We start from the raw sequence: 23816 nt of genomic DNA, 5'->3' as shown, positions 1-23816 counted from the left end.
CGGCCCCGCCCCCGCCTCTTCCATTGGCAGCCGCCGCCGCAAAGAAACCTTCCATTGGCCTGGTCACGCGTCCGTCTGAGACGCAGGCACCACCCCCTTCCTGCTTGTATCCGCGGGGCTTTCTTAAAGGAGCCGCAGTCTCTCCCGGCTGGGGCGGATTTGAAGCTTTGGATCAGAGACTGTACGCAGTACAATGCGGGTGCCGGCTGGCGCAATTTATATCTCCAGTCTCAGCTAACTTCAGCTAATCTGCGAAATGAGAATGAGTACACTCATCTGCGCCCACCCACCTTGGGAAGCTTAGTACTTAGATATTTTTTAAGGGAACCCAGACTGAACAGTCAGGGTATCTTGGAGTACGGGATAATCCCACTAAAGCTCTAGTTTCAGGAAGAACGTCAAGTCCAAGAGCACAGAAAGCCCCTGTCCCCGCGGGTTCTGTCTAATACCCGAAAGGTTGCCAGGTGCATACTTGGAAAAGCTCAATAGTGGCTAGGTGAGTGCCCAGGCTGACAGAGCCTCCTTCTTGCACCTTCTGTTAGAGTGTGATAAGGTGCCCATGGCCCTCAAGAAGGTGGCAGCCTCGATTAGAAGGGTTGTTATGGACCTTATTTTGAAGGAGGGAAGTATTGTACTTCCTAGGGTTACCCCCTGGGATTATCCCCAAAGGTCTTTTTCATTCTTTCATCTTCTGTACCCTTCCTCCCACTTTGTTCCCTCCCATAAAAGGGGCCTGTTTTGTCATGGTGATATTCTTGAATGATGCATAACACCTATGGAAGTTCAATAAATTAATTAATAATTGAATGAGGTGTTGGGTACGGCACTGACTTTTGGAAGTAGCTAACACTGAAGAGGTAATAATATTTGAATGAGTGGGTGGGTAGGGCACTGGCTTTTGGAGGTAGCTGACTAGATAGATCCAAATTCCCAGGTTACATCCTACAGGAAGTCTTCTCTGGCAAGATCAGGTGCCCTGAACCTGTATTTTTTAATTCATTTACTTGTATTTGTGCCATCACTTGACTTACCTTTCTGCTTTACCTGCTAAGCTAGAAGGTCCCCAAAGTCAGGAATGGGTCTGTTGTTTCTATTGCCCAGTGATCTGAACAGTCCCTGGCACAACAGGCAGGGGACTCAAGGAAACCTCTGGAAGGCAAGCAAGCAGGCTAGCTAATGAGTAGATGTGGGGCAGCAGGATAATGGAAAAAAATACCTGGGAAGGGACACCAAATAAACCCTCTGTCAGAACCCTCACAGTTCTGACAGATTGCACTATTTTCTGCCCATCTCTGAATCCCAGGGGTTTTTATCTGCAAGGCAGTAGCACTTGCCCATCCAGCCCCACCTCTGTGATAGGGACCAAGGAACAGTAGTAAACAGCAATTCTAATGAAATAAGTAAACAACTAAAATAAATATAAATTAATAATGACAACAATCATAACAATGACTGACCCTGAGGTATCACAGGTGTGTGTTCTTTGTATCATGTCTTTAATATTCATCTCAGCCTTCTGAGACAAATACTCTGATAATTCAGGGTCACATCATCAGCTACATGAATTACAACTGTCATGTTTTTCAAGTGAAATAAACTTTTTGTTTTTGTACATTGCTTTGAAAAAAAAAAGATTTATTTATTTATGCATACAAGAACGGGGTCATAGGCCAGAGGTGAGGAGGTTGAGAGGATTTACCAGAGACAGATTGGGGAGTATAACAGGCAGATCTACTAAATACACCACTCAGGAGAGCAGCAGATAAGACAGCAGAGGTCTGGTGTGCCATGTGGGTCAGCTCCCTGGCTGGGGATCGAACTCAGGCCATAGTGGCTGGCCATAGATTGATAGCAATGAGACTTTAACCCCTGTACCACTAGGGAGGGCTCTGAAATGAACTTTTATTGTTATGACATGGCCCTCTTTATCACCATGCTTCTTACCTCAGTCTGGACTTTGATATTAACAACACACACCCTTTTCCTTTTGGTTATTGTTTTAAATATTCCCTCCTTTTCCACCCTTTTATATTTTTATACCCTCATGTCAAACCTTCTGGTCTTGTGCATATAGAATCAGCTTTTGCGTTTTGATCCAGTCTGCCCATCTTTGTCTTTTAACTAGGATATTGGTCTATTTACATTTAATATAATTATAGATCTATTTGGATTTAAATATGACTTCTCAAGTGTTTTTCTTTGCCTCACTAACTCTAGGTCCTTTTTCCCACTTTTTGTTAACCACCTTTTGGAATTGATACATGCTTTTTAGATGGGAAACAGAAACAGTTTCAAGTGCCAGCTCTCTCCCAGTTGAGCTTTCCTTCCAGCCAGGAGCTAATACTGCACAACAGTGATGCACATAGTATCTAATTGCAGCTGTGATGAGTGCTGCATGAAAATAAAACTGAAAAAAGTGGGAGATAAAGGCTTCCAGTCCTAAAACTCACTCTCCCCCAATTTTCCTATCACAGAGCATTCTCATGGATTCTCACCCTCTCCCTGAAACACACAACTAAAGGAAATATTTTATTATCTGTCTCTCTACAGTACACAAAATATCTGGGGCTGGTAGCTTCCTTTTGTCATCAGTATGCATTCCTCCATATCTTCCAAGATCTTTATAAATGTTTTCTGGACTCTGCAGAGCCCTTGGTTTCTCCAACCTAGGACCCTTCTGCTACAGTTTACAGACAGAAATGTTCCACTTTTTTTTTTAAGGTTTATTTATTCATTCATGCATGCATGCATACAGGCCAGAGGTGCAGGGGCAGTGAGAGGATTCACCAGAGAGGGAGTGGGGAAAAAACAGGCAGACCAACTACGTACACTGCTGAGGGGAGCAGCGGGCGGGTCAGGAGAAGTCTGCTGCGCGTGGATCACCTCTAGGATCAGGGATCCAACGTGTACTGAAGCGGCTGTGGCTAACTTGCAGTGCTGCCTCCTAACCCTATTTTTTAACAGATGGAAAAGTTCCACTTTTCCCAGCACCCAACCCCGCTCCTCCCTATCAGCACTGGCTGCTGTCTGGTTCACTGAACTCCCCATTTCTTACAAGGATCAAATCCACCATCTTGTGCTTATCTACCATCCTGTCTAGCTCAGATTGTCAGCTCAGATTGTCAGCACCTAGAATACTCCCAATCCAATCTTAAAACTTTATCCAAATGAACCCACTTCCTTGCAGTCTTTTTTTTGCACCCCAAATGAGTCATCCACTACTCTTTAGATTCCTTTAACCTTAAGCTCCTCCCCACTCTAGCCCTGGATCATTCCCTTTGGCACTGGGAGTGTCTGTGTCAGAGTCTCTCCCTTCATCTGCCAAAGCTGAGGACTCTCTAGATCCCTAGAATATTGACAATGACCAGAGGGATTGGCTGGAAGGTTCACTTAGCAATTTTTAAAATTGTTAGTTGAATTAAATATGTAAAAATCCAGGCTCCCATTAGATTTTCAGTAAATGAAGGTAAAAGTACGGGAGTTATAATTTTACCTATAGTTTACTGAGGGCTTACAGCATGCCTAGGCCTGTAATGATTTCACCTGCCTGATAGCATATAGTTAAGTCACTTGCCCAATGCCATCCAGCTAGCATGTAACAGAACTGGAAATTAGCACTTAGATATATCCAGTTCCAGGGCTCTCAATCTTCCTTATGCCAGATGACATGTGTATATTTCCCAAATTCTTTTAACCTTAAAAGGCTCATTCTGTGAACCTGACTCACAGTTATATACAATATATAACCTGCACACATCACAAAATTCCATAACTAATGAAATTTGCTAATATTTATTGAGCAATTCCTACTTTCCCTGTTTAACTTGTGTTATCTCACTTAAAAGTACATTTTGGGGGGCCTCCCTAGTGACTGAGGGGTTAAGTCTCAGTGACTTCACTGAAGTGGCCCAAGTTCCATTCAGAAGCCAGGAAACTGACCCATGTATAGTACAGCAGACCTCTCCTGTCTCGCCCATTGCTCCCTTTAGCAGTGTAGTTCAGTAGATCCATCTGTTTTGCTCCCCACTCTGTCTCTGGTGAATCCTCTCACCTCACTCCCTCTGCACCTCTGGCCTACATCCCATAAATAAATAAAAATGAATTTTTTTTTAAGCACTAGCTGGTGATGCAAGGGATTAAGTCTCAGCACTATGAAGCTATCCCCAACCACAGCAGGATGAGTTCACTCTCCAGCCAAGGAACTGACCCACATGGCACAGCAGACCTCTCCTGCTGCTCCCCTCAGCAGTATGTTTTAGTCAGTCAGTCTGTTCTGTTCCCCACTCTGTCTCTGGTGAGTCCGTTCACCCCAATACCTCTGGCCTGAGCCCTTGTTCTTATATGCATAAACAGATAAGTCTTTAAATAAAAGCATATTCAGTTCTTTCTCTTCCAGTTCAAGGGGGCACCTGGGGAGCCACAGGTTTTGATGTGGTTATGGTCAAGTCCAAGAAACACATTGTGCACAGTTGATCCTGAAAATGGCACAGAAATGGTATCAAGAAACCAGAAAGGTATGATCACAAAGACATGAATCTCTTAATGGAGTGGACCCCAAGTTCCTAAGGAACATGTGCTTTACCAAGAAACCCAACAAGAAGGACATGAAGAAATACAGATCAACAATGATAAGGCCATGAGTGCAGTGCTGAGGGTATTAGGGCCCTTGTAAAGCCCAAGAAGGTCTAAACTAACATCCCAAAGGACCATAGCTGCAAGTCAATCAACTTGCCTACATCATTCACCCCAAACTTAGGGCATTGCGCACTGCTAGGGGTCTCAGGCTCACCTGGCCAACAAAGAAGGTTCAAACTGAGGCCAAGGATGTGACTACAGTACAGGTTCCCAAAGGTACCCAAGCCCCTAAAGGTGGTCAGTCCTCCATAAAAGCTCTAGATAGGCCCTCCCTGGTGGCGCAGCGGGTTAAAGCACAGCACTGAGAAGCTAAAGCCACTTCCGCATGAGTTCGATTCCCGCCTGCCCCGGAGGTGACCACATGGCGTGGCAGACCTCTCCTGACCTGCCCGCTGCTCCCCTCGCAGTGTACTTCGTTGATCTGCCTGTTTTGCTCCCTACTCTGTCTCTGGTAAAGCCTCTCGCTGCCCCTGAGCCTCTGGCCTGTAGCCCAGTTCTGTATGCACAAATAAATAAATCTTAAAAAAAAAAAAAAAAAGCTCTAGATAGAGAACCCCATCTACCCTTGAGAAGGAAGAAGGACTGGTGTGAGCCCTGGGCTGCTGTCTGCAGGGCACTGGTATCTACCTGTGCTTTTGTAAGCAGAATCTGTCCAAAAAAATGCATTCTTATATTTGTATGTTTCTCATGTATATATAAACTATAATTTCCATATAAACTATGAAACGAATATAGATCTGTACATGTGTTAGTGGATATACATGTAGTTCCTAATTCCAACTGCTGAGAAACTCTAGAATAGTGACACCCCAGTAGCAATGAACACACCCAGCACCCACAGCTTGGTTTCTAAATACCATTCTTCAATAAAAGGAACCAAGCTCATTGGAAAAGTAGCTACTCTTTACTTTGGAAGATCTCGTGGTTCTAAAAGTAAGGAAATATGGTCATGTGCCACTTAACAACAGGGATACATTTTGAGAAATGCATCATTCTATGACTTCACCATTGTGTAACTGTCATAAAGTATAATTATATAAACCTAGATGGTATACCCTACTCAGTTTATCTTTAAGGACCACCATCACATAAACAGTTCATTTGCACATCAGCAGTTATGCAGGGCATGACAGCACTGAAAAGAAGATATAGTAAAAGGCACAGTAGCTAACTTAAGGGGCAGCAGGAAAATATATAAAGATAACTTAATTATAACCCACAGAGTAAATAGTTAAGTTTATGATGATATAAATACTTGAATACATACATAATTGGAGAATGGTGGGTTGGTTCTTGGACTTGGCCATAACTGCATCAAAACCTTGGTTCTAGGAAAATTTCAATTAGTAATAACAAAATCACCATTATGCAAACGCTGTAGTAATAAATGTTGCTAACAAGAACCATAGATGCTAAAGCTAGTGGATGAAAATATGCTTAAAAACAAAATAGGTGGTGGGTATAGTGTGATGACATACACCTGAGGAGGTGTGGATCTATTCCCCTAAATCACATATAGTATTGTAAATGAATGTCAAAACAAACACAACGCCATATCACTCCCATTAAGTACTTATTAATTGCAAAGGGAAAACAGTGGCTTGGCAACTGGCATTCACTGCCTTAAGCTAGCAATTAAGTTCAACATCACCAATATGAGACACATTAATATCCCATTTCTCCTGATGATGCATTACGATAAATACATAAACATTTTGATGGGATTTTTGCTACAAGAACGCAACTTCAGTCTTAACCATAAAACCATAAAATGCGTTGCCTCCCCCTCTACCCACTTCCGGGCTTCAAGAAATTCCGGCTTCGGGAAGTAAGGAGGCGCAAGAAAGACTGCTTGGTTGGCTCCCTGTTGTGACGCACACGCTAATAAGAGCTGCGTCTGAGTCCCGCCCCTTCCTGCCACGCCTCCACGCACTCCTTTGGCCCTCGGCACGTCGCTGTCACGCGCGCCTGCTTGCATAGTGCGTAGTGACGTCGCGGCGGCGCAGACGCCATCCCGGAAGCGCGAGCCAGGTCGCCAGATGTGCAGGTGCCGCCGCCGCTGCCGCCGCCGCTGAGACCGACTGATGGGTGGGATCGCGGCGACGGGGGCCGGGACGTCGGGTTGGGGCGTGCTGCTGGCCATGTCAGGGCACTCCTCCTGCGCACAGACCTCAGTTTCCCCGTCTGCGCAGTGGACATGCGGGCAGAGCCGCGGGCGGGATCCGCATCCAGATTCGGAACTGGGGACTGGGAGTTAGGGCCACTTAAGTTCAGGCAGTACGGTGGAGTCTGGGCGTTGCCCTACGTGGTCCTTAGTCTCCCCGTTTTGCAGGGGTGGGGCATGAGGGAATCGCGATTCCGGATCCACTCGGGGATTCTACCTAACTTGGGCGAAATCAAGTTCAGTGAAATTACCCGTGTGGAGCATCGCTGCGGCTCTCCGTGTGACCTTGGGCAGCGGAGCCCACTCATGAGAGCTGTGGTTGACCCTTTAGGGTGATTAGGGATTAAATGAATTGGTTAACTTGTTTGCTCAAAACTTGTAAGCACCTAGGAGGCCCTCGTTAAAAGCTGGTTCCTGGGCCCTGTCAGGAATTTCTCACACTCTTCTTTGGAGAAACAGCTTACTCAGCCCATCCCCTCATCACTGTTGGTTTCAGCCCCACAGACAGGGAGGTCCTCGTAATTTCTGTTTTCTGCATTAGAAAGCTGACGCAGAGAGGTGATGTTACTCTCCCAAGGTTACACAACCTGCCTCTCCGTGTTTACCCCTTTAATATATTTAGGACCTTGCTGTTGCTGGATCATTTCCATCCTGCATGTGAACTGGACTGTCATCAGGGAAGGCTTCCTAATAGAGAGAGAGAGAGAGAGAGAGAAAGAGAGAGAGTGTGTGCACCTGTTTTCGCTTAAGTCCCTCACATCTGTGATCCAGCGGCAGGAAAGAACCCCACCTTGAAGCATTAACTTTCTCAAAAGCTCACATCCTATGATTTGAACTCTCTCTGGGTTCCTAACACATGACTGCCCTGTCAGCCAAGTGTCCTTTCTAGTTGGTCATGCTTTGGAAATGTGGACACGGTGGGCGCCCCTTATCTTGCACAGAACAGAAACTCAATATAGTTTATGGGGGGGGGACTTTACCAGGTGTGGCAAATTTCTAAAAGGCACGACAGGACTAAAGCCACCGGACTAATTCAGCCTTTTTGGTGTTTTCTGGGGTGAAATATTAGTCATGTTTGTAAATAAGGCAATTTCGTGGAAGAAAAAAAATCAGTATTTTTTTTCCTCCCCGGGAAAAAAATCAGAAGTCTAGCAAAAATCAGTTGTTCTAAGAAGCAGCTGTCCTGTCATTCACTTCGCACCTTTGTGGATCTTGGGGACCAAGGGCATTTGTGACTCAGTTATACTAGCTGTGTTACGATAGTCAGTTACTGAGCCTCCATTTTTTTCATAGAAACGATTCCCAGTGTGTGAGGTTGGTGCCTTCTTTAGCATAGAGTAGGTGCTCAATAAGGAAGGTGGATTTAATGAACTCTTATAATCCTTCTTGATTTTGTAGTGAATTGTAACTATCACAAGTGCATCCAGAACCGAGCTTCCTTAAGATCCTGAGTTTTTCCTGAATGTACCCAGGAGGGTCAGTGCTGAAGCTTTGGCCCTTCCTGTCATGGTCTAGGAAGCCCTCAAGCCACCCCACCTCCACCTACAACCACCACCTGCCTTAATGGTTATCTATGTGCCAGGGAAGCTAGGAGCTGCAGTGCTATCTGTGTCGTGGTTGGCCAAGAGTGCCTGAGATTCTTGGCTTTAACTTGCTAATGAAAGTACAGTGCCAAAGTTGAGTTTGAAAGATTCTGTGCTTCTGCCAAACTAAGTTCTGGCCATCCCTTGCTGTGAGCCAGGGTCTAGGCTGGCTTCTGCAGAGTGAGGAAGACATATGCCTCTGCTCAGAATACCTGTTGAAGCTATAACAAGCAAACAATCTATTAATAGCTAAAGTAATTTCTGGAAGAGATGAGTCCATGAAGTAGTTGAAATAAGGTGAAGTGATAAGAGTAGAATAGGAATAAATACCTAAGACCATGAGACACAGAGAGAGATATGATAGTGACTCCGGTGATGATTCAACGGGGCAGCCATGCATGTCCCACGTGGGCATAGCAGATGCAAAAGCCCTGTGGTGGGAATGGGGCTAAGGCAGGAGTGTGGGAGGAGGCTGGCAGATCTGTGTTGGGGGTAGGTGCCCTTAATCTTGTGTACATGGAGAGTGGAGACCATAGATATGAGAGTGGTGATGGGAATCTGAGGTGGCCTTCTGCAGTTCTGTCAACACCCTGAATTCCTTAGATCATAGAGCCAAGTCTCAAAGGGTATGACTGAGTTAGGTCAGGTGACCCATGGGATTCCCACCCCTCCTCTCTACCTCATCTCTCCAGTGCCTGGTGGAACCAAAAATTCTTCTGGTGGCCTCTGTTTCAGACAGCGGAGGAGGAAGAAGAGATGGACCCCCCGGACACGGCCTCGAGGGTCTTTTGCAGCCGCATCCTAAGCATGGTGAATGTGGACGATGTCAATGCCATCATCCTGGCCCAGAAGAATATGTGAGTGGTGACTAGGTGTGGGAAGGAATTCACTCATTGGCCAGCATTGTTCCCCTGCCCATCCTGGTGATAAAATGAAGACAGTGTATCAGCCTGCTGTCTCCAGCGTGAATTCCTGCCTGGTTCAGAGGCAAAGCCTTGGCATAGGAAGTAGGGCTCCTGGATGATTGTGCAGCTATGGCTTGGTGGTAGCAGCAGCTGTTCCTTCCTATGCCAAGGCCTGGGTAAGAAAAGTTGGGTGGCTGGGAAGGGGAGATAGAGATTTAAGGGAGCTGGTCTCTTCATTCAGGCCAAGTGCGAAGTGTCCTTGGGGCTTAGCACCATGACTTCTGTAGCTTACCTTCATTCTGGCCTGCCTTATAGGAACAGGGTCAGCACAGTCTTGGAGTAGAAGCATGTTTCTTTAATGCAAAGGCTGCATTTATATCACAGAGCAGCTCTGATAGCCTCACACTCAGTATGTATGGATCTCAGCAATACCTATCTTTCTCTTCAATCTCTAGGTCTGACTCAGACTTGGCCCCTGAGAACTTCCAGACTAAGGGAAGACAACTAGATGCAGATGTCCCTGGCCAGTGAAGTCAGAATCTGCTTGAGGGAGGGGAGTAAGGGTATACACAAGGACCCTGTAAGAATAGGGTTTTGAAGGTTGAATAGGAGTTTTCCAGGTGGCTCAAATAGCAGGGAGAGCACTGCAGGAAAAGAGAGCTGCACATACAAATATTGTAGAGGAGGAAAAGGCCTAATATAAGCAATTGGCAGATCCTGGAGACCAAGCAAAGGAACCTGTGCCCTCTCCCTGCTGCCAGGCTAGATCGCTTTGAGAAGACCAATGAAATGTTGCTGAACTTCAACAACTTGTCAAGTGCTCGCCTGCAGCAGATGAGTGAACGTTTCCTGCACCATACAAGAACCCTAGTGGAGATGAAGCGGGACCTGGACAGCATTTTCCGTAGGATCAGGTGGGTATGCAGTCCTTCAGTCTCTGCCACCGCCCTGGGCCCCATATTCTTTCCTCTTGATAGTCCCTCACCCCCACCATGTGCCACACAGAAGAGTGTGGTAAGGCTTTATCCTGTGCTTAGTATCTGATAAGCTCTATACTTTGGGATAAAAATATTGAATTTTTTTTTTTAAGGTTTATTTATTTAGGCCCTCCCTGGTGGTGCAGCCAGTTAAAGCACAGCACTAAGAAGCGAAAGCCACGTCCACATGAGTTCGATTCCCGCCTGCCCCGGAGGTGACCACATGGCATGGCAGACCTCTCCTGACCTGCCCGCTGCTCCCCTCAGCAGTGTACTTCGTTGATCTGCCTGTTTTGCTCCCCACTCTGTCTCTGTTGAATCCTCTCATGCTCCGCATCTCTGGCCTGTACCCCAGTTCTGTATGCATATAAATTTTATTTATGCATACAGAACTGGGGTACAGGCCAGAGGCACAGGGGCAGTCAGGATTCACTAGAGACAGAGTGGGGAGCAGAACAGGCAGATCGATGAAGTGTACTGCTGAGGGGATCATCGGGGGAGACAGGAGAGGTCTGCTGCACGATGTAGGTCACCTCCCTGCCTGGAGATGGAACTTGAGTTAAAACAGCTGCAGCTAGCCTCATAGTGCTGTGCTTCAACCCATTGTGCCATCAGAGAGGGCCTAAAATCTTGAAGTTTCTTAATTTTTTTTTCTTTCCAAAACTGCAATGTAGTAATAATGGGAAAGGCAGGCAAGAGCAGACAAGAAAAGGATAGCTTCCTGAGCCCTTGTTCCCCAACCTCAGGTCTTCTTTCAAATGGCAGATGAACTTGCTGGGTTTTCTAAGTCTTTCCCAAGCTGGTGAGGATAGGGGGAAACTTCCTAGTCTCCTGGCACATAGAACATGCCAGACCATGCCAAGAGCCTGCATCACCGCTGCTGCCAAATTAGAACCACAACCTGAAACTGCCAGCCCCACAGGCCCATTGTACCGCTCCCTTTTCTGGGGATAACTGGGTAAACAGGTATCAGAGAATAGGGGAAATGTATCCTTAAGCAGGCAGTGCAGAAGCCACAGATGGGCCAGTGAATCCTTTAAAACAGCACATTTTTCCTGGCGGGTCTCACTGGGCTGCTCTCCCAGGTGTGATGCAATGGTGGGGAGCTAGGATGCGAATGATTGGCATCTTTTATGTGTACCATCCAGGATGGAGATGGGTGTTTATTTGTTCCTGGGAAAGTCTTATTAACTCAACAATGGTGCTGTTTCTGGGGGGCCTGGCTAAGGAAGGGACAAGAAGTTTCCAGAAGGTTGTTCTGGCAGAGGAGGGTAAGATGGACGAAGGGCCTCCCAAGTGGGCCCAACCAGAGCACAGGCCCAGTGCCCAGGATATATGGAAGCTGCATGTATGCTGGGTACTCGACACCCACTTTGGGGTGGTAGGTACACAAGACTGAGCTCTGTCCCCTCCAGCCCAGGAGCAGAATGTGAGGAGCAATAAGGTGGAGGTTCCTGGTGTCCACCTGGAGCTGACCGCAAGGCCCTGGCCTGCACCAGGCACAACCTATTCACTAGCTTGGCAGGGTTAGCCCTGTGTTTTTTCCCTTCTTCTGTAGGACGCTGAAAGGGAAGCTGGCCAGGCAGCATCCGGAGGCCTTCAGCCGTAAGTGTCACCCAGAGAGACCTGGGGCAATGCCATTGGTGGGAAGGATACTAATCTGGTCCTCAACAACCTTGGACAGAGTCCCTTCCCTGGAGGAGATTGCTTGGGGAGATGAGGACAACTCTTGCCCCAGTTGAGTGCTACATATTCTTATGAGGCTAGTACCCACAACCACCATGCTGTAGGGCTGTTTCACACAGGAAAACTGAGGGCCAGTGGGGCACCAACTTGTCAGAGGAAGCACTGAGCTTCCCATGCCCAACTTTAGCCCATCTCCTGACTGGGCCAGCAGCTCCCCACCCCAGAACTGCTGATAATCACACACATGAAGGTGACTGATGCTGTAGTCAGTGCAGTTTATAGAGCAGGAAATTGGGGTAAGGGCAGATGAGGGGCCAGACACAGCCAGGTGCAGGCTCATCCTGACCCAGAAAACCCTGGTTCTCATCTCCCAGATAGGCCTCCTACCTGGTTGGGCCTTAGTTTCCTCTTCTGTAAAATGAGCCATCTTGCCTATGGGGTGGGTGGTGCTGTGTCACAAGCCTCAGGAAGGCCAACCCTGGGACCTCCTTCCCCAGATATACCAGAGGCGTCCCTCCTGGAGGATGAGGATGAAGACCCCATCCCACCTAGCACCACAACCACCATTGCCACCTCAGAACAGAGCACCGGCTCTTGCGACACCAGCCCTGACACCGTGTCGCCTTCCCTCAGCCCTGGCTTCGAGGATCTGTCTCACCCCCAGCCCAGCTCCCCTGCAATCAATGGCCGCAGCCAGACAGATGATGAGGAGATGCCGGGCGAGTAGCCCTAGTCCCTGGTGCCCTGAGGGCAGTAGGGAACCTTGCCTTGTCATCATCCACTCTACCACCCTGTTCTGTCATATGGGGCTTCTGGGGGACAAGGCTTCTACCAGGGGCATGGCATTCCTGGGGGCCTTTCTTCCCCACATCTCGACTGAGAGCTCTTCTGCAGACCCTCTACCTGTCCCAGGAGTAAGCAGCCCCATCAGTCAGTGGGCCACAGGGAGCTTTTCTAGAGTGGGCCTGAGATCTGCTCTGAAAAAGACTTGAAGGTTCTCCGAGACCAGAGCCAGATGTCGCCTGTCCCTGCTCCCTTGTCAGGACCTTTAGGTAGACAAGTACTATCATATCCAAGGTCCCTTCAGCCCACCCTTGGCATCCACTAATTCTGGTTCTTTATCCTGCACCTTCCTAAAACAAAAGTATTGAATACTTTTCTGTAATCCCATGTCAAGATTTCTTAGACAGCTATAGAAGGCCCAGGATGGGGCTGGCATTCACTCAGCCCTAAGCCTTGTTGAAATCTGTTTCTCTGACCAGAGGTGTGCATGCTGAGGGCCCAGCTGGCCTGTCCCAGGGTCTCTGTGGCTCAAGGCAAGCCACCTTGGAAAACAGTTTAATGGAGTATTTTTGTACCTGATGTTTACAGATGCTGTTGGGAAGTTATCAATAAAGACTCTGTTACTAAAAAGGGAAGGGTACACCTAGCAGTGTCTCCCTTCTGTTCTGGAACCCGCACACTACCAAGCCCAGGAGTAATTTCTTAGCTCTCACCTCTAGGTCCAGTGCCCTGCACTTTTAACCATCCACGAGTTTTGGTCCTGTATCCGGAACAGATCCAGGTCCCAGCCCACCTTCCCGAGCTAGCAGCAGCCCCTCCAGCGCTCCCTGATCCCCGCTCCCCGCTGCCCCAGTGCAGTCTCCGAGTGCACTGTGGTCATGGAGTTGCCAAGTGACCGACTCGGTGGGGTCTCTGCACCCCTCTCCCGCCCTGGGCCTCACGTCCTGCGCCCTTGGGGTTCCTCCGTTTAGAGACCTTGCTTCAGCGCCAGTTTCCTTTACCCGAACCACAAGTACTCCGAATGCCTGACTCGAAGGCAGGAGGTGGCCAAGCCAGGTGGGGAAAGGTGCGGCGATCCTTTACTTGAGTGGGTGGGAGGAGCCCGCACCCGGAAGGGACTGGTAGACCGTGGCTCTGACCGCCAGCAACCAACGTGACGTGGGTGTGGCCGAGGGCGGGGCCTGACGGACTGTGACGCAGGCACGCAGCGTGCCTCGTGCGCAAGCGCTCCCGGCAGCGAATTGGAGGTTTCCGGTTCCGCCGCCCTCTTTCTCTACAACGAGGCGGCTGAGCGGGTCGGTGGCGGCGCCTTTGCGGGTTCACGGTGGGCAAGGGACTGGTGGGGACTGTGGGGGTCCGGGCAGTGAAGAGGGCGGTCGTGAGCTCGTTCGCACGAGGCGCGTAGGGCTCGGTTCTGACCCCCGATTGGGCCCTGAAGGCGACTCGGGATTCGGGAGAGCGGCCAGGTTGTGCCGCCAGCCTGAGCGTTTCGCGAAGGTTTGGAACAGGGCTCCCGCGAGTAGAGCCGAGTTAGTGGGGGAGGGCCTTGGACGTGCGGCTTTTACTCCAAATCAGAGGGAGTACAAAACCTTGGGGCCGAATCTTTCCCAGCTTCCATCCTCGAAGGAGAAAGCAGTAGTTGCTTCCATCTCACAGGCCCTCCTCCGCCGCCCCCTTTTTCCCTAATTGGGAATTGGAGTGTTACGTATAAATGAGGGCCTAGCACGTGGTTTGCAGATACTGCTTAAAGGTTGGGACTTGAAGCACGGTCTGGCGAATTCGGGAGTACCAAAAGCAAGATAGAATGTTGGGTGTCCAGTTTGGAGTGGAGCAGAGGCGAGGGGCTGTTGAGTGGAGAGTATGTGTTGGTATGGCTAATTCCAGGCGGCAGGAAGGGCATTATGTGGAGCCATGTGACCAGGGGCTGGCAAGAGGGGAGAGAGGATGATGCCTTGGCCACATTTATTGTTCCATCTACGGAGTTTGACCAATCTGAGGAGCGTAATCATGTGCCCTTGGACACCTTCTTGCCACAGGGGTCTGCCATATACAATGGAGTTATGTGGCAGGGTATGGAAGGCAATGGGCACTGGATTTGAAGGCTGACAGTCAGGGCCAGGGCTAACATCACTCTCCCTACCAGCCATTCAGAACTACTGCTTTACCACCATTCCACCACTTCCTCATCAGCAGTCGCCGAAATGCAGATCTTTGTGAAGACCCTGACAGGCAAAACCATCACCCTTGAGGTTGAGCCCAGTGACACCATTGAGAATGTCAAAGCCAAAATCCAAGACAAGGAGGGTGAGTATCTATAGGCCTGTAGAGGCCTATGCAACAGGGTTCCCTCTCTCTGCCTCTGCCCACACCCCACACTTGGTTGCTGGATTAGTACAATTTGCTTGATAGTACTTCCTCTGTGATGACTGGCAACTGATCTTTATTTTTTTTTTCTCTTTTGATAGTCACATAGCAACTCCATAATGTAACATTTCCTCTTTCTAGGCATCCCACCTGACCAGCAGCGTCTGATTTTTGCTGGCAAACAGCTGGAAGATGGACGCACTCTCTCAGACTACAATATTCAGAAAGGTATGGGAGGCTGACCAGGGCCCTAGGGGGCCTAGGCTCTGGGGAGGAGCACTGCTAGCTACTGGACGCACAAGGAAAGCCGTTTTAAAGATTTGTTTATTTATACATACAAGAGCTAGGGTGTAGGCCAGAAGTGCAGGGGTGGGGGTGAGAAGATTCACCAGAGACAGTGGGAAGCAGAAGAGGCAGATTTACTGAAGTACACTGTTGAGGGGAGGTCAGGAGAAGTCTGCTGTGTCATGTGGGATAGGGGTTAGCTCCCTGGCTGGCAGGGGATGGAACTTGCACTGCAGTGGTGGGTGATAGCTGATAGCACTGTCTTTAACCCTGCACCACCAGAGAGGCCTAGGGAAGATGTTCTTAGTGAGGGTGAGATGGGTTGAGAGTCTTGCTTCATAAATTTTTTTACCACTGGAAAGTGTCATCTCCAAATGGTTGGTTTTGTGTTCTCATTCATCTTTTTTTTTTTTCTCCCAAATAAGACTTGGGTCTTGATCAAAAGTTTTAACTATTGTAAAGGAAATCAGTGCCATTTATTGCAGCAACAAGATTTAACTGTTTTGTCTAGCATCAGAAGTCTCATCAGGAGACTCAGAAATATTCTTTGGCATATGTTCGCCTGAGAGACTTTTCCCCCCCACCATCAACCTCCGGCCAGGACTGGTGGGAAGTGATGAAGTTCTTTGGGTCTGATTTGTCTGTCTACATGCAGAACTCCAAAGGGGTTCTGGTTCAGACTTACCCCCTTGGCACATGAAGTGCTCTGATTTATACTTGGGGCACCACGGCTCAGTCTTTCTCTCCAACCTTCATTTCCTGCAGAGTCTACCCTGCACTTGGTACTGCGCCTTCGGGGTGGCATCATTGAGCCCTCTCTTCGCCAGCTGGCCCAGAAATACAACTGCGACAAGATGATCTGCCGCAAGTATGTACTCAAACCAGAAGGGATGGTTAGAAATACAGCTGCAACCAGGTGATCTGGTAGAAAAGCTTAGAGGTGGGAAGGGGGCCCTCACCAATCCCTTAATCCCTGTACAGGTGTTATGCTCGCCTGCACCCCCGCGCTGTCAACTGCCGCAAGAAGAAGTGTGGCCACACCAACAACCTGCGCCCCAAGAAGAAGGTCAAATAAGACCCTTCCTCTCTGCCTGCAAGGCATCCTTCTGCCCAAGTCCCATGGCTCGGGCCTCAATAAAGTTTCCCTTTCATTGACTGAAGCAGTAACTGGTGTCCAGGTGTCTGATTTATCCAGTAGGGTGGTGACTGAACTGTGTATGCTGTTTATCATTGTCATCCTCATACCCCACTCCCAGGACTATTGCTATTCTTACAGACATTTGAGAGTTTTGGTTGTCAGTTATAAAATGAGCTGTTGGCCCTGCTCCTTCAATCTGTTAATCTGTCATAACCATAATGAAGAGCAGGATTCAGCCCTAGCCCTCAGCCACAAGGCCTGGTGGGCCTTGCCCGTCTGAGTCTTGTCATTTATAACATGGGAATAAAGACTCCCTAGTATAGGAACTGGTGAGACCAGCTCAGTGTTTTGATTTAAGTTCTTTTTTTTTTTTTAAAGATTTATTTATTTATGCATACAGGCTAGAGGTGCAGGGGCAGCGAGAGGCTTCACCAGAGACAGAGTGGGGAGCAGAACAGGCAGATCAACGAAGTACACTGCTGAGGGGAGCAGCGGGCGGGTCAGGAGAGGTCTGCCACGCCATGTGGTCTCCTCTGGGGCAGGCAGGAATGGAACTCATGCGGAAGTGGCTTTAGCTTCTCAGTGCTGTGCTTTAACCCACTGTGCCACCAGGGAGGGCCCTTGATTTAAGTTCTTTTTGTGTGTGTATAGAAGAGCTGGGGTATAGGCCAGAGGTGCAGGGGATGAGAAGATTTACCAGAGATAGTGGGTAACAACAGCAGGCAGATATACTGAAATACAGTGCTAAGGAGAACAGTGGGTGAGTAAGCTCCTTGGTTAGGGATGGAACTCAGGCTGTAGCAGTGATATCTCTGAGATTTAACCTTAGGTCACCAGTGACACAAGCTATATGCAACTTCTGTCAACGGACAAATTCCAGACGGAGGGGAAATGCTCTGAAAATTCAGAATTTCCACGTTAACTTATGTTATGACCTCCCTTTCTTGTAATAAAATATTCTCAGCAACCATCAGCTTGCAACCAGATTGCCTTATCCTCATAAGGTGCTGTCTGGCTCAGGTGAACAAGTGCTGCCCCAAGACAGGAAATTCCTCTTGAAAGCAAAAATCATATTACATTATTTTAATATATTTTAATATAATAATAATATATTATTTATATTCTGATAAATAAAAGCAATTATAGCAAAATCAATATTGTAAGGCAAGGCAGTACTAGAATGTTAGAAAATAAGTTCCCAAATCACTGTACTCTCTTACTTAAGCTTTTATTACTTAGTCTTTTTTTTTAATAATAGTTTATATCATTTTGTACATTTTTTTTTTTCATCTCAATTGTAATCCCTGTGGACTTACAGGGCATCACCAAGTCACCCATGTGCCATCACCAAAGTCCAGTGCACTTCTCCCCCCAGCCCCCACCCCCATTTTTGATCCCATTGCCCACTCCACCCCCACAAAATGTCTCTGGTATAAGGCTGTTCTTCATTCTTATTTTCTCGCCTGGTTCATTATACTCCTATGAGCGAAACCATCCGGTATTTTTCTTTTATTGCTAAGTCTTTAAATGAGGAATCTTAACTATCTCCCTTAGTGATTTATCTACCAGAAAACTCTGCCACTCTAGTCTTTCATTTTACCTTACCCTCTTTCACAACTTCTCCTTGGCCTGCGACCTCACTTTATCTACTCTTTCACATCTCCAGCCCAGCCTCCACTCTAACCCTCAACTACTTTACCCTCTAAAATATTTCAATGAGAATGAAGATCATTAAGTGGCATTTAAGGTTTAAAGGGACTTTATTTTAGCCAGTCATCACTGTGATAAATATAATAATGTTAGCCTTAAATTTTATGAATTTATGTACCTATCTTAATTTTATTAGATCGATTTTAAGAATGTTATAATCTCAGCTGAAGGTCAATACAACCCAAACTGTTCTCAGAATAGAGATGATTGTGATCTCAGCCCAATTCATATGCTAATGTTATCTCACAGCTTGCTTGAAATATATAAAACAAACTGCTGACAGCAGAACAGGAAGATTTGCACCCAACTCTGATACCCCTGTCTTCCTCGCGCCCGCTCCCCTTTTTCCCCCCTTTTAGAAATCTCCACTTGCCAACGCTGCTCCCACCTTAAGACCCTGCCTGTTCTGAACCCCAACAACCTGTGGTTGCTGTCAGTCCCTGACACACCAGGGACGCCCAGGTCAGGCTCATTAATATTCACACTGGTCCTGGTGTTCACATGTAGAGATTAAGGAACACTCCACCTAGTTTAAGACACCTCAGTTTTGAACATAGGGCCCCACTTGAAACCAGTCTGGGAGTGACAGGCCTTGGTGATTGTAACAATTCAAATCTCCATACAAATTAAGTGTGGGTTGTGCCAGGAGCTGGCCCTGGTTGCTGCTTTTGTCTTAAAGCAGTGTGGGGGACCTCCCTGGCTCTGCAGGGTGTAAAGCACAGCACTATGAAGCATGAGTTTGATCCCTGGCCAGGGAGGTGACCTATATGGCACAGCAGACCTGTCTTGCCTGCTTCTCCCCTCAGCAGTGTATTTCAGTTGATAAGCCTGTTCTGCTCCTCACACCGGTGAATCCTCTTAATCCCCCCACCAACCTCTGGCCTATACCTCAGTTCTTGTATGCATTAAGTAAATAAACATTAAAAACAAACAAGCAATGGGGTCTTGGTATAGGTGATACTGTAGGACTGGACAGTGATGCCTCTTGTACCAGGTAAAGGCTGGGGTGTCAGGCACCATAACTCATCCCGTTAGGTGTAATGCAACTTCAATTTCCTTTGGCCTCTACTTGGGAGAAAACTTCTAAAAGCTTAAACTAGTTAAATCTTCCAGCAACAATCTTCCTCTGCATTTAAAATGAGGCTCTACTAGCCTCACCCCTGTGCCAGACTCCCACCCCAGGGACTTTCCACAGGTTCCTCCTGCTTCAACTTATTCTGAGGTGTTGACAGCCTGCAAATCTAGGGGAGTTAGAAAAAGTTTACCAGTGTCAGAACCTAATGCCTTGTGAATATCACCTTTACGTTTTACACTAAGCGGAGTCAGGATGGAGGAGAAATAGGAGTATAGAAACAAACCTAGCCTGGCTGTATTAGATTGACGACGAAAACAAGATGTGCTGAACCATCCCAAGTGGTGTAGATGGACGGTGCCTTGGCTCCATTCTTCACGGGTCTCAGGTTAGTGTCTGGAGACCTCCAAGCCTATAGGGGGCGCCGGCCCGAGGAGCAACTTAGTCCCCGGCGGAACTCTGCTGCACAGTCATGTTCACTGCCGAGGCTCCCGCTGAGCCGGCTGTCCTAGCGGAGCCCAGTGCTGCCGAAGCCCCCGGAGTCTCGGAGCGCGAAGAGCCGACTTGGCCTTGGGTGAGCCAAGCACGAGCTGTACAGGGCGCGGGGTGGGAGGTACAGTTCGGGGCGCCAGCTTCATGCCCCGGCCCTGCCCTGTAGAAAGATGCCCCGATCCGGACGCTGGTGCAGCGCATCCACCAACTGCAGGCTGAACGTTCGCAGGCCTTCCGCCGCTTGGAGGAGTGAGTGCAGCTTCTGGGGCTGGCAGGAGTAACGAGAGCCAGCCCCTGGCCGGCTCGGGGGTGGGCGTGCCCGGGGCGGTATGGTGGGGCGGAGGGGGGCGAGGGATGGCCAAGGGATCTGGAGACCTTTTTGCTCTCAGGGATCCATGGCTCATCCCCACTACCCGACGTCCCACTGCATCGCTTTTCTCCATTACCCAACGCCGTGGTGCTGGGTTTGTCTCTTGTTACCCTGTGGAAGTTAAGAGCCCCACGCTGTGGGGCCCAGGGACACTTCCTGGGGCAGGCTTTCTGGTGGTCGATGCGGGTGCAGGGCTTGAGCGCCAGGGGGCATGGCCTCAGCACCCTCCCACCTGCCGCAGAGGCCATCGCCAGTACCTGCAGAGCGGCCCGCCCTGCGACTTTCCGCGCTACCGGAATACGGTGCACGAGGTGACCCAGACCTTCGCTGCCGCCTCGCGGGAGGTGCTGGCTGTGGAGGCAGAATTTGCCGGGCCGCGAGCGCAGCCGCTTCTCGCCGGCCATGTGCGCAGCCTTCAGCAACTGGAGCAGACACGTCTGGCCACGGTGAGATTTCCCCCTACCATGTGCTAGTCCCTCCTGATCTCTCTGGCTACGGCTTGCTCTGCCCACTGTGAGCCCCCTTGCTGGAGGCTCCTCCCTATCCGGGGATCCCAGACTCGAAGTCCCTTTCTCTCGCCCCCATTTTCCAGGTCTTGTCCTCAGGAGACACCCACTCCAACCTCCCCACTCCATCCCAACCCTCACACTATTGCTGGATGCCCAGAGTCCGGCCCCTTAGTGCCCTACCCCATCTACCTTTTCCTGAAGCCTCCGTAGGGTCCTTAATCTGTTGATGGTAGACGCTACACCTCCTCGGGAGAAACCCTAGATCCCCGCCTAGGTTCTCGGCTATGCCCTGAGATACACTATATCCAGGACAAATTCACATGAGGCCACGCCCATGACCGCTGGGATTATTGGCCACACCCCCTTCCAATTCCTGGTCTCTAAATTTTTGAATTTCACGCTCAGATTGTTTTGCCCCGCCTCCTGAAGCCTTGAGGCCACGCCCAGTTACATCCTCCTCGGATCCCTGATTTTGCCCCTATTCCAACTCTATACCCAAATCATGCTCTAGTCCTGCAGACTGGGTCTGAAGGAGATCCTGTGGACTCCTTTCCTAAAGCATGATCCTGGTGCGCTCCCCTGATGCCCCAGTCTTCCTGAACTGGGGAAGGCTGGGGGTAGCCTGAAGGCTGGGGGTAGCCTATGGCATTCACACCCCCACCAGGTGGCCCTGCTGCAGTTGCTGGGGACACCGGAGCTGACTGAGCAGGAAGACACCATACAGATGGACCAGCTGAAGATCAAGTGAGCACTAATGTCCAGCCGGTTGGCTGAGCTAGATTTGCACATGCACCCATAGGTACCCATGCTCTGGCTTGCGCATAGCTCGGGGTGGACAGGCATCTAAGTCATTTGGTAGCTTCCAGCCATGCAGCACATATTACCCCAGTGAACGTGTTGAATTTTCACACTGAGTGGCTGTACACTTGCAGAACCCAGTTGTGCACCTCACACAATCCTGCTCCTGAGTCTGGCCCAGACAGGCACATGCTTGCATATTCTTGCCCTTAGCTCCCAAAGCACATAAGTACACACCCACTCAAGATTTGCCAATCAGTCACACAGCACATCATCCAGATGATATCCCCACTCCAGGATGACCATTCTTTGCCCGCTCTGACCCATTCCTCCCAGGCATCTAGTGGTCCTCCTGACTGATGATGTTGGCTGGAGGTTGGCGGCGGGCAGGAGGGCCCAGAGCTTGCCACAGCTCCCTTGAAGCTACGCAGCGGCAACTAATTCACCCCATCTGGGTTTTATTTATAGTTCCCATCCGTTCTTGTAGGGTAATTAAAACCATGGAGGCGATCAGCGAGGTCCTCCAGGATCTCAGGTTTGATGCAGAATCTGCTGAGTGATGGTGGCTCCCAAGGGATGTACTGAGGGAAATGGGGTGGATGGCGTCCATCCCAGCCCTGACCACCTGCTGGTGGGGGTTGCACCCTGCTGTGCTGCTGACCCTCACCTGTGCTGCACCTCCCACAATAAAGGACCTTTTATCCATAGCCACTCCACTGTCTCTGTGTTCTGGGGTACTTAGTGAGGAATGGGCCCCCACAGGGCAGGGATGGCAGCTGGATGATTTCATACCCACCTCAGATTGTAGAAAGCCTGGTGTTTGGATTCACACTCTCCAAGGAGTTAAGAATCAACTATTTCAGGGCCCTCCTAGGTGGCACAATAGGTTAAAGCCAACACTATGAAGCTATCCACTTCCGAAGCCTGAGTTCAATCCCTGGCGAGGGGGTGACCCAGGTAGAGTGGCAGACCTCTCCTGACCCACCTGCTGCTCCCCTCAGCAGTGTATTTTGGTAGATTTGCCTGTCTGCTCCCCACTCTGTTTCTGGTGAGTTGTCTCACTCTCCTGCACCTCTGGCCTGTACCCCAGTTCTTGTATGCATAAAAATAAACCTTAAAAAAAAAATCAGCAATTTCAGATCCTGGAGAAAAAGAGTTTGATAGTCTAAGATTCCATCCCTACAGTCATTGGGATTCCTCAGGCCTCCCCAAAAGCCCATTGTCCTCAACCCAGACCAGGCCACTCAGACCCCAAACTCACCTTCACAATCAAGGCACCTAAATAGCTTGTTTATTTAAAAAGACTCTGGAGGTGTCCAGGGTGGGGGAAGTAATGACCTCTCTTTACCACAACCCAGGCAGGGGTTCCGGGCAGCTCAGCTACTACCATCCCCAACACACCCACTGGGGCACACATGGAGATCTGAGCTGTGTGGCCCTTGAAGCTCTGAATGCACTCCCTGAGGCAAGGGTACAGAGGTGGCTCTCAACTGGGTGTGGCCTCCAGTTCTCCAGGCTGCAAGGAGGTCAGCTCTATCCCCTAGAGTTTATCTGGCAGAACCTGCAAGCAAAGAGGAAGCCATTTTATGCAGGGACCTTGGAGGGGCCAGAAACAGCAACTAAGGTCTTATTCAGGCCTCACACCCACCACTTTCAACTGGATGACCTTGGGTAGGGCACTGCCCTTCTCTGGGCCTTGGTTTCTTCATCAGAGAAGTAAGAATATCCATCATGAGGTGTCCTGTAGGTAAAGCACTTGGCACAAGGCCAGCATGCAGTAGGTGCTCAAACATGCTAACTAGGGTATGTTCATCAGACATTTTCAGGGGGTCGATGCTCTTACGGAGCTAAAGATCACAGAGCCAGGCATACAGTTAGGAGTCAAGTAAATGCTGATAAAAGAGCAAGAGTTCTATCTTAGCGCTCCAAGGCTAAGGGTAGGGGACCGCAGCCTGTGGCCACCAGGAGGGGCCCTTGTCTCCCTACCGCCATCCACTTGGGCCCCCCTTACCTCTCGCCGTGCCCCGTCTGCCCGAGGGCAGGATCCCCTCGTCCTGTGCTTGGAAGGAAGGACGCAGTGTCTGGGGGCTGCGGACCTACCTGCCCTGCCCATTTCCCTCCCAGCTCCCACTTCACTTCCTTCCCACCGGCCCCTCCTTCCTACCTGGTTTCGGGTCTTGTGTGACTTCTGCATCCAGGCTCGCCACTGGTCGTAGAGGCGGAAGCTAAGGTTCGAGCAGTACGCGTGTTTCTTGAGCCAGCCCAGGAACTGCTTGAGCTCGCGCCGCACCGGCCCCGAGCTCGGCTCTCCGCCCCGCGGCTCGCACGCCCCGCCGCCCGGGCCC

At 49.4% G+C, this 23816-nt stretch overlaps 3 protein-coding genes across 8 annotated transcripts in view; 2 read left to right on the top strand and 1 right to left on the bottom strand.

Moving 5' to 3' along the window:
- Window positions 1-6530: 6530 nt before the first annotated feature.
- LOC101632287 (ubiquitin-60S ribosomal protein L40) lies at window positions 6531-16549 on the top strand. Of its 6 annotated transcripts, XM_012729159.1 has the most exons (8): window positions 6612-6682; window positions 9118-9239; window positions 10049-10201; window positions 11823-11869; window positions 14924-15037; window positions 15239-15325; window positions 16148-16250; window positions 16364-16549. In XM_012729159.1, the coding sequence occupies exons 2-8, from the start codon at window positions 9139-9141 to the stop codon at window positions 16455-16457; spliced, it is 699 nt and encodes a 232-aa protein (XP_012584613.1). In that variant the 5' UTR covers window positions 6612-6682; window positions 9118-9138; the 3' UTR covers window positions 16458-16549. The 6 variants fall into 6 exon arrangements, with proteins under 6 accessions (XP_004688663.1, XP_012584613.1, XP_012584615.1 ...); XM_004688606.2 differs by lacking the exons at window positions 14924-15037; window positions 15239-15325; window positions 16148-16250; window positions 16364-16549 and adding an exon at window positions 12448-14056 and having other exon boundaries at window positions 6531-6682; XM_012729161.1 differs by lacking the exons at window positions 6612-6682; window positions 9118-9239; window positions 10049-10201; window positions 11823-11869 and adding an exon at window positions 13943-14028 and having other exon boundaries at window positions 14877-15037.
- Window positions 16550-19759: 3210 nt separating this feature from the next.
- On the top strand, window positions 19760-22178 carry LOC101634179 (chromosome unknown open reading frame, human C19orf60). Its single transcript, XM_004688172.2, has 5 exons — window positions 19760-19876; window positions 19961-20043; window positions 20406-20610; window positions 21338-21417; window positions 21959-22178. Exons 1-5 carry the CDS (start codon window positions 19775-19777, stop codon window positions 22029-22031), a joined length of 543 nt encoding a protein of 180 aa, XP_004688229.1. The 5' UTR covers window positions 19760-19774; the 3' UTR covers window positions 22032-22178.
- Window positions 22179-22745: 567 nt separating this feature from the next.
- CRLF1 (cytokine receptor-like factor 1) overlaps window positions 22746-23816 on the bottom strand; it is a gene marked incomplete at its 5' end in the record, with an annotated part of 5358 nt that continues 4287 nt past the window's right edge. The window contains 4 exons of the mRNA XM_012728927.1: window positions 22746-23032; window positions 23120-23212; window positions 23483-23525; window positions 23636-23816. Of these exons, the coding sequence (XP_012584381.1) occupies window positions 23019-23032; window positions 23120-23212; window positions 23483-23525; window positions 23636-23816 (331 nt within the window). The remainder of the gene's footprint in view (window positions 23033-23119; window positions 23213-23482; window positions 23526-23635) is intronic.

This window comes from Condylura cristata, unplaced genomic scaffold (genome assembly GCF_000260355.1).
Source record: "Condylura cristata isolate star-nosed mole 26May11 unplaced genomic scaffold, ConCri1.0 scaffold00024, whole genome shotgun sequence".
Taxonomy (NCBI): domain Eukaryota; kingdom Metazoa; phylum Chordata; class Mammalia; order Eulipotyphla; family Talpidae; genus Condylura; species Condylura cristata.
Note: the sequence above shows the minus strand (reverse complement) of the source record. Positions and strands in the feature narration are given on the sequence as shown.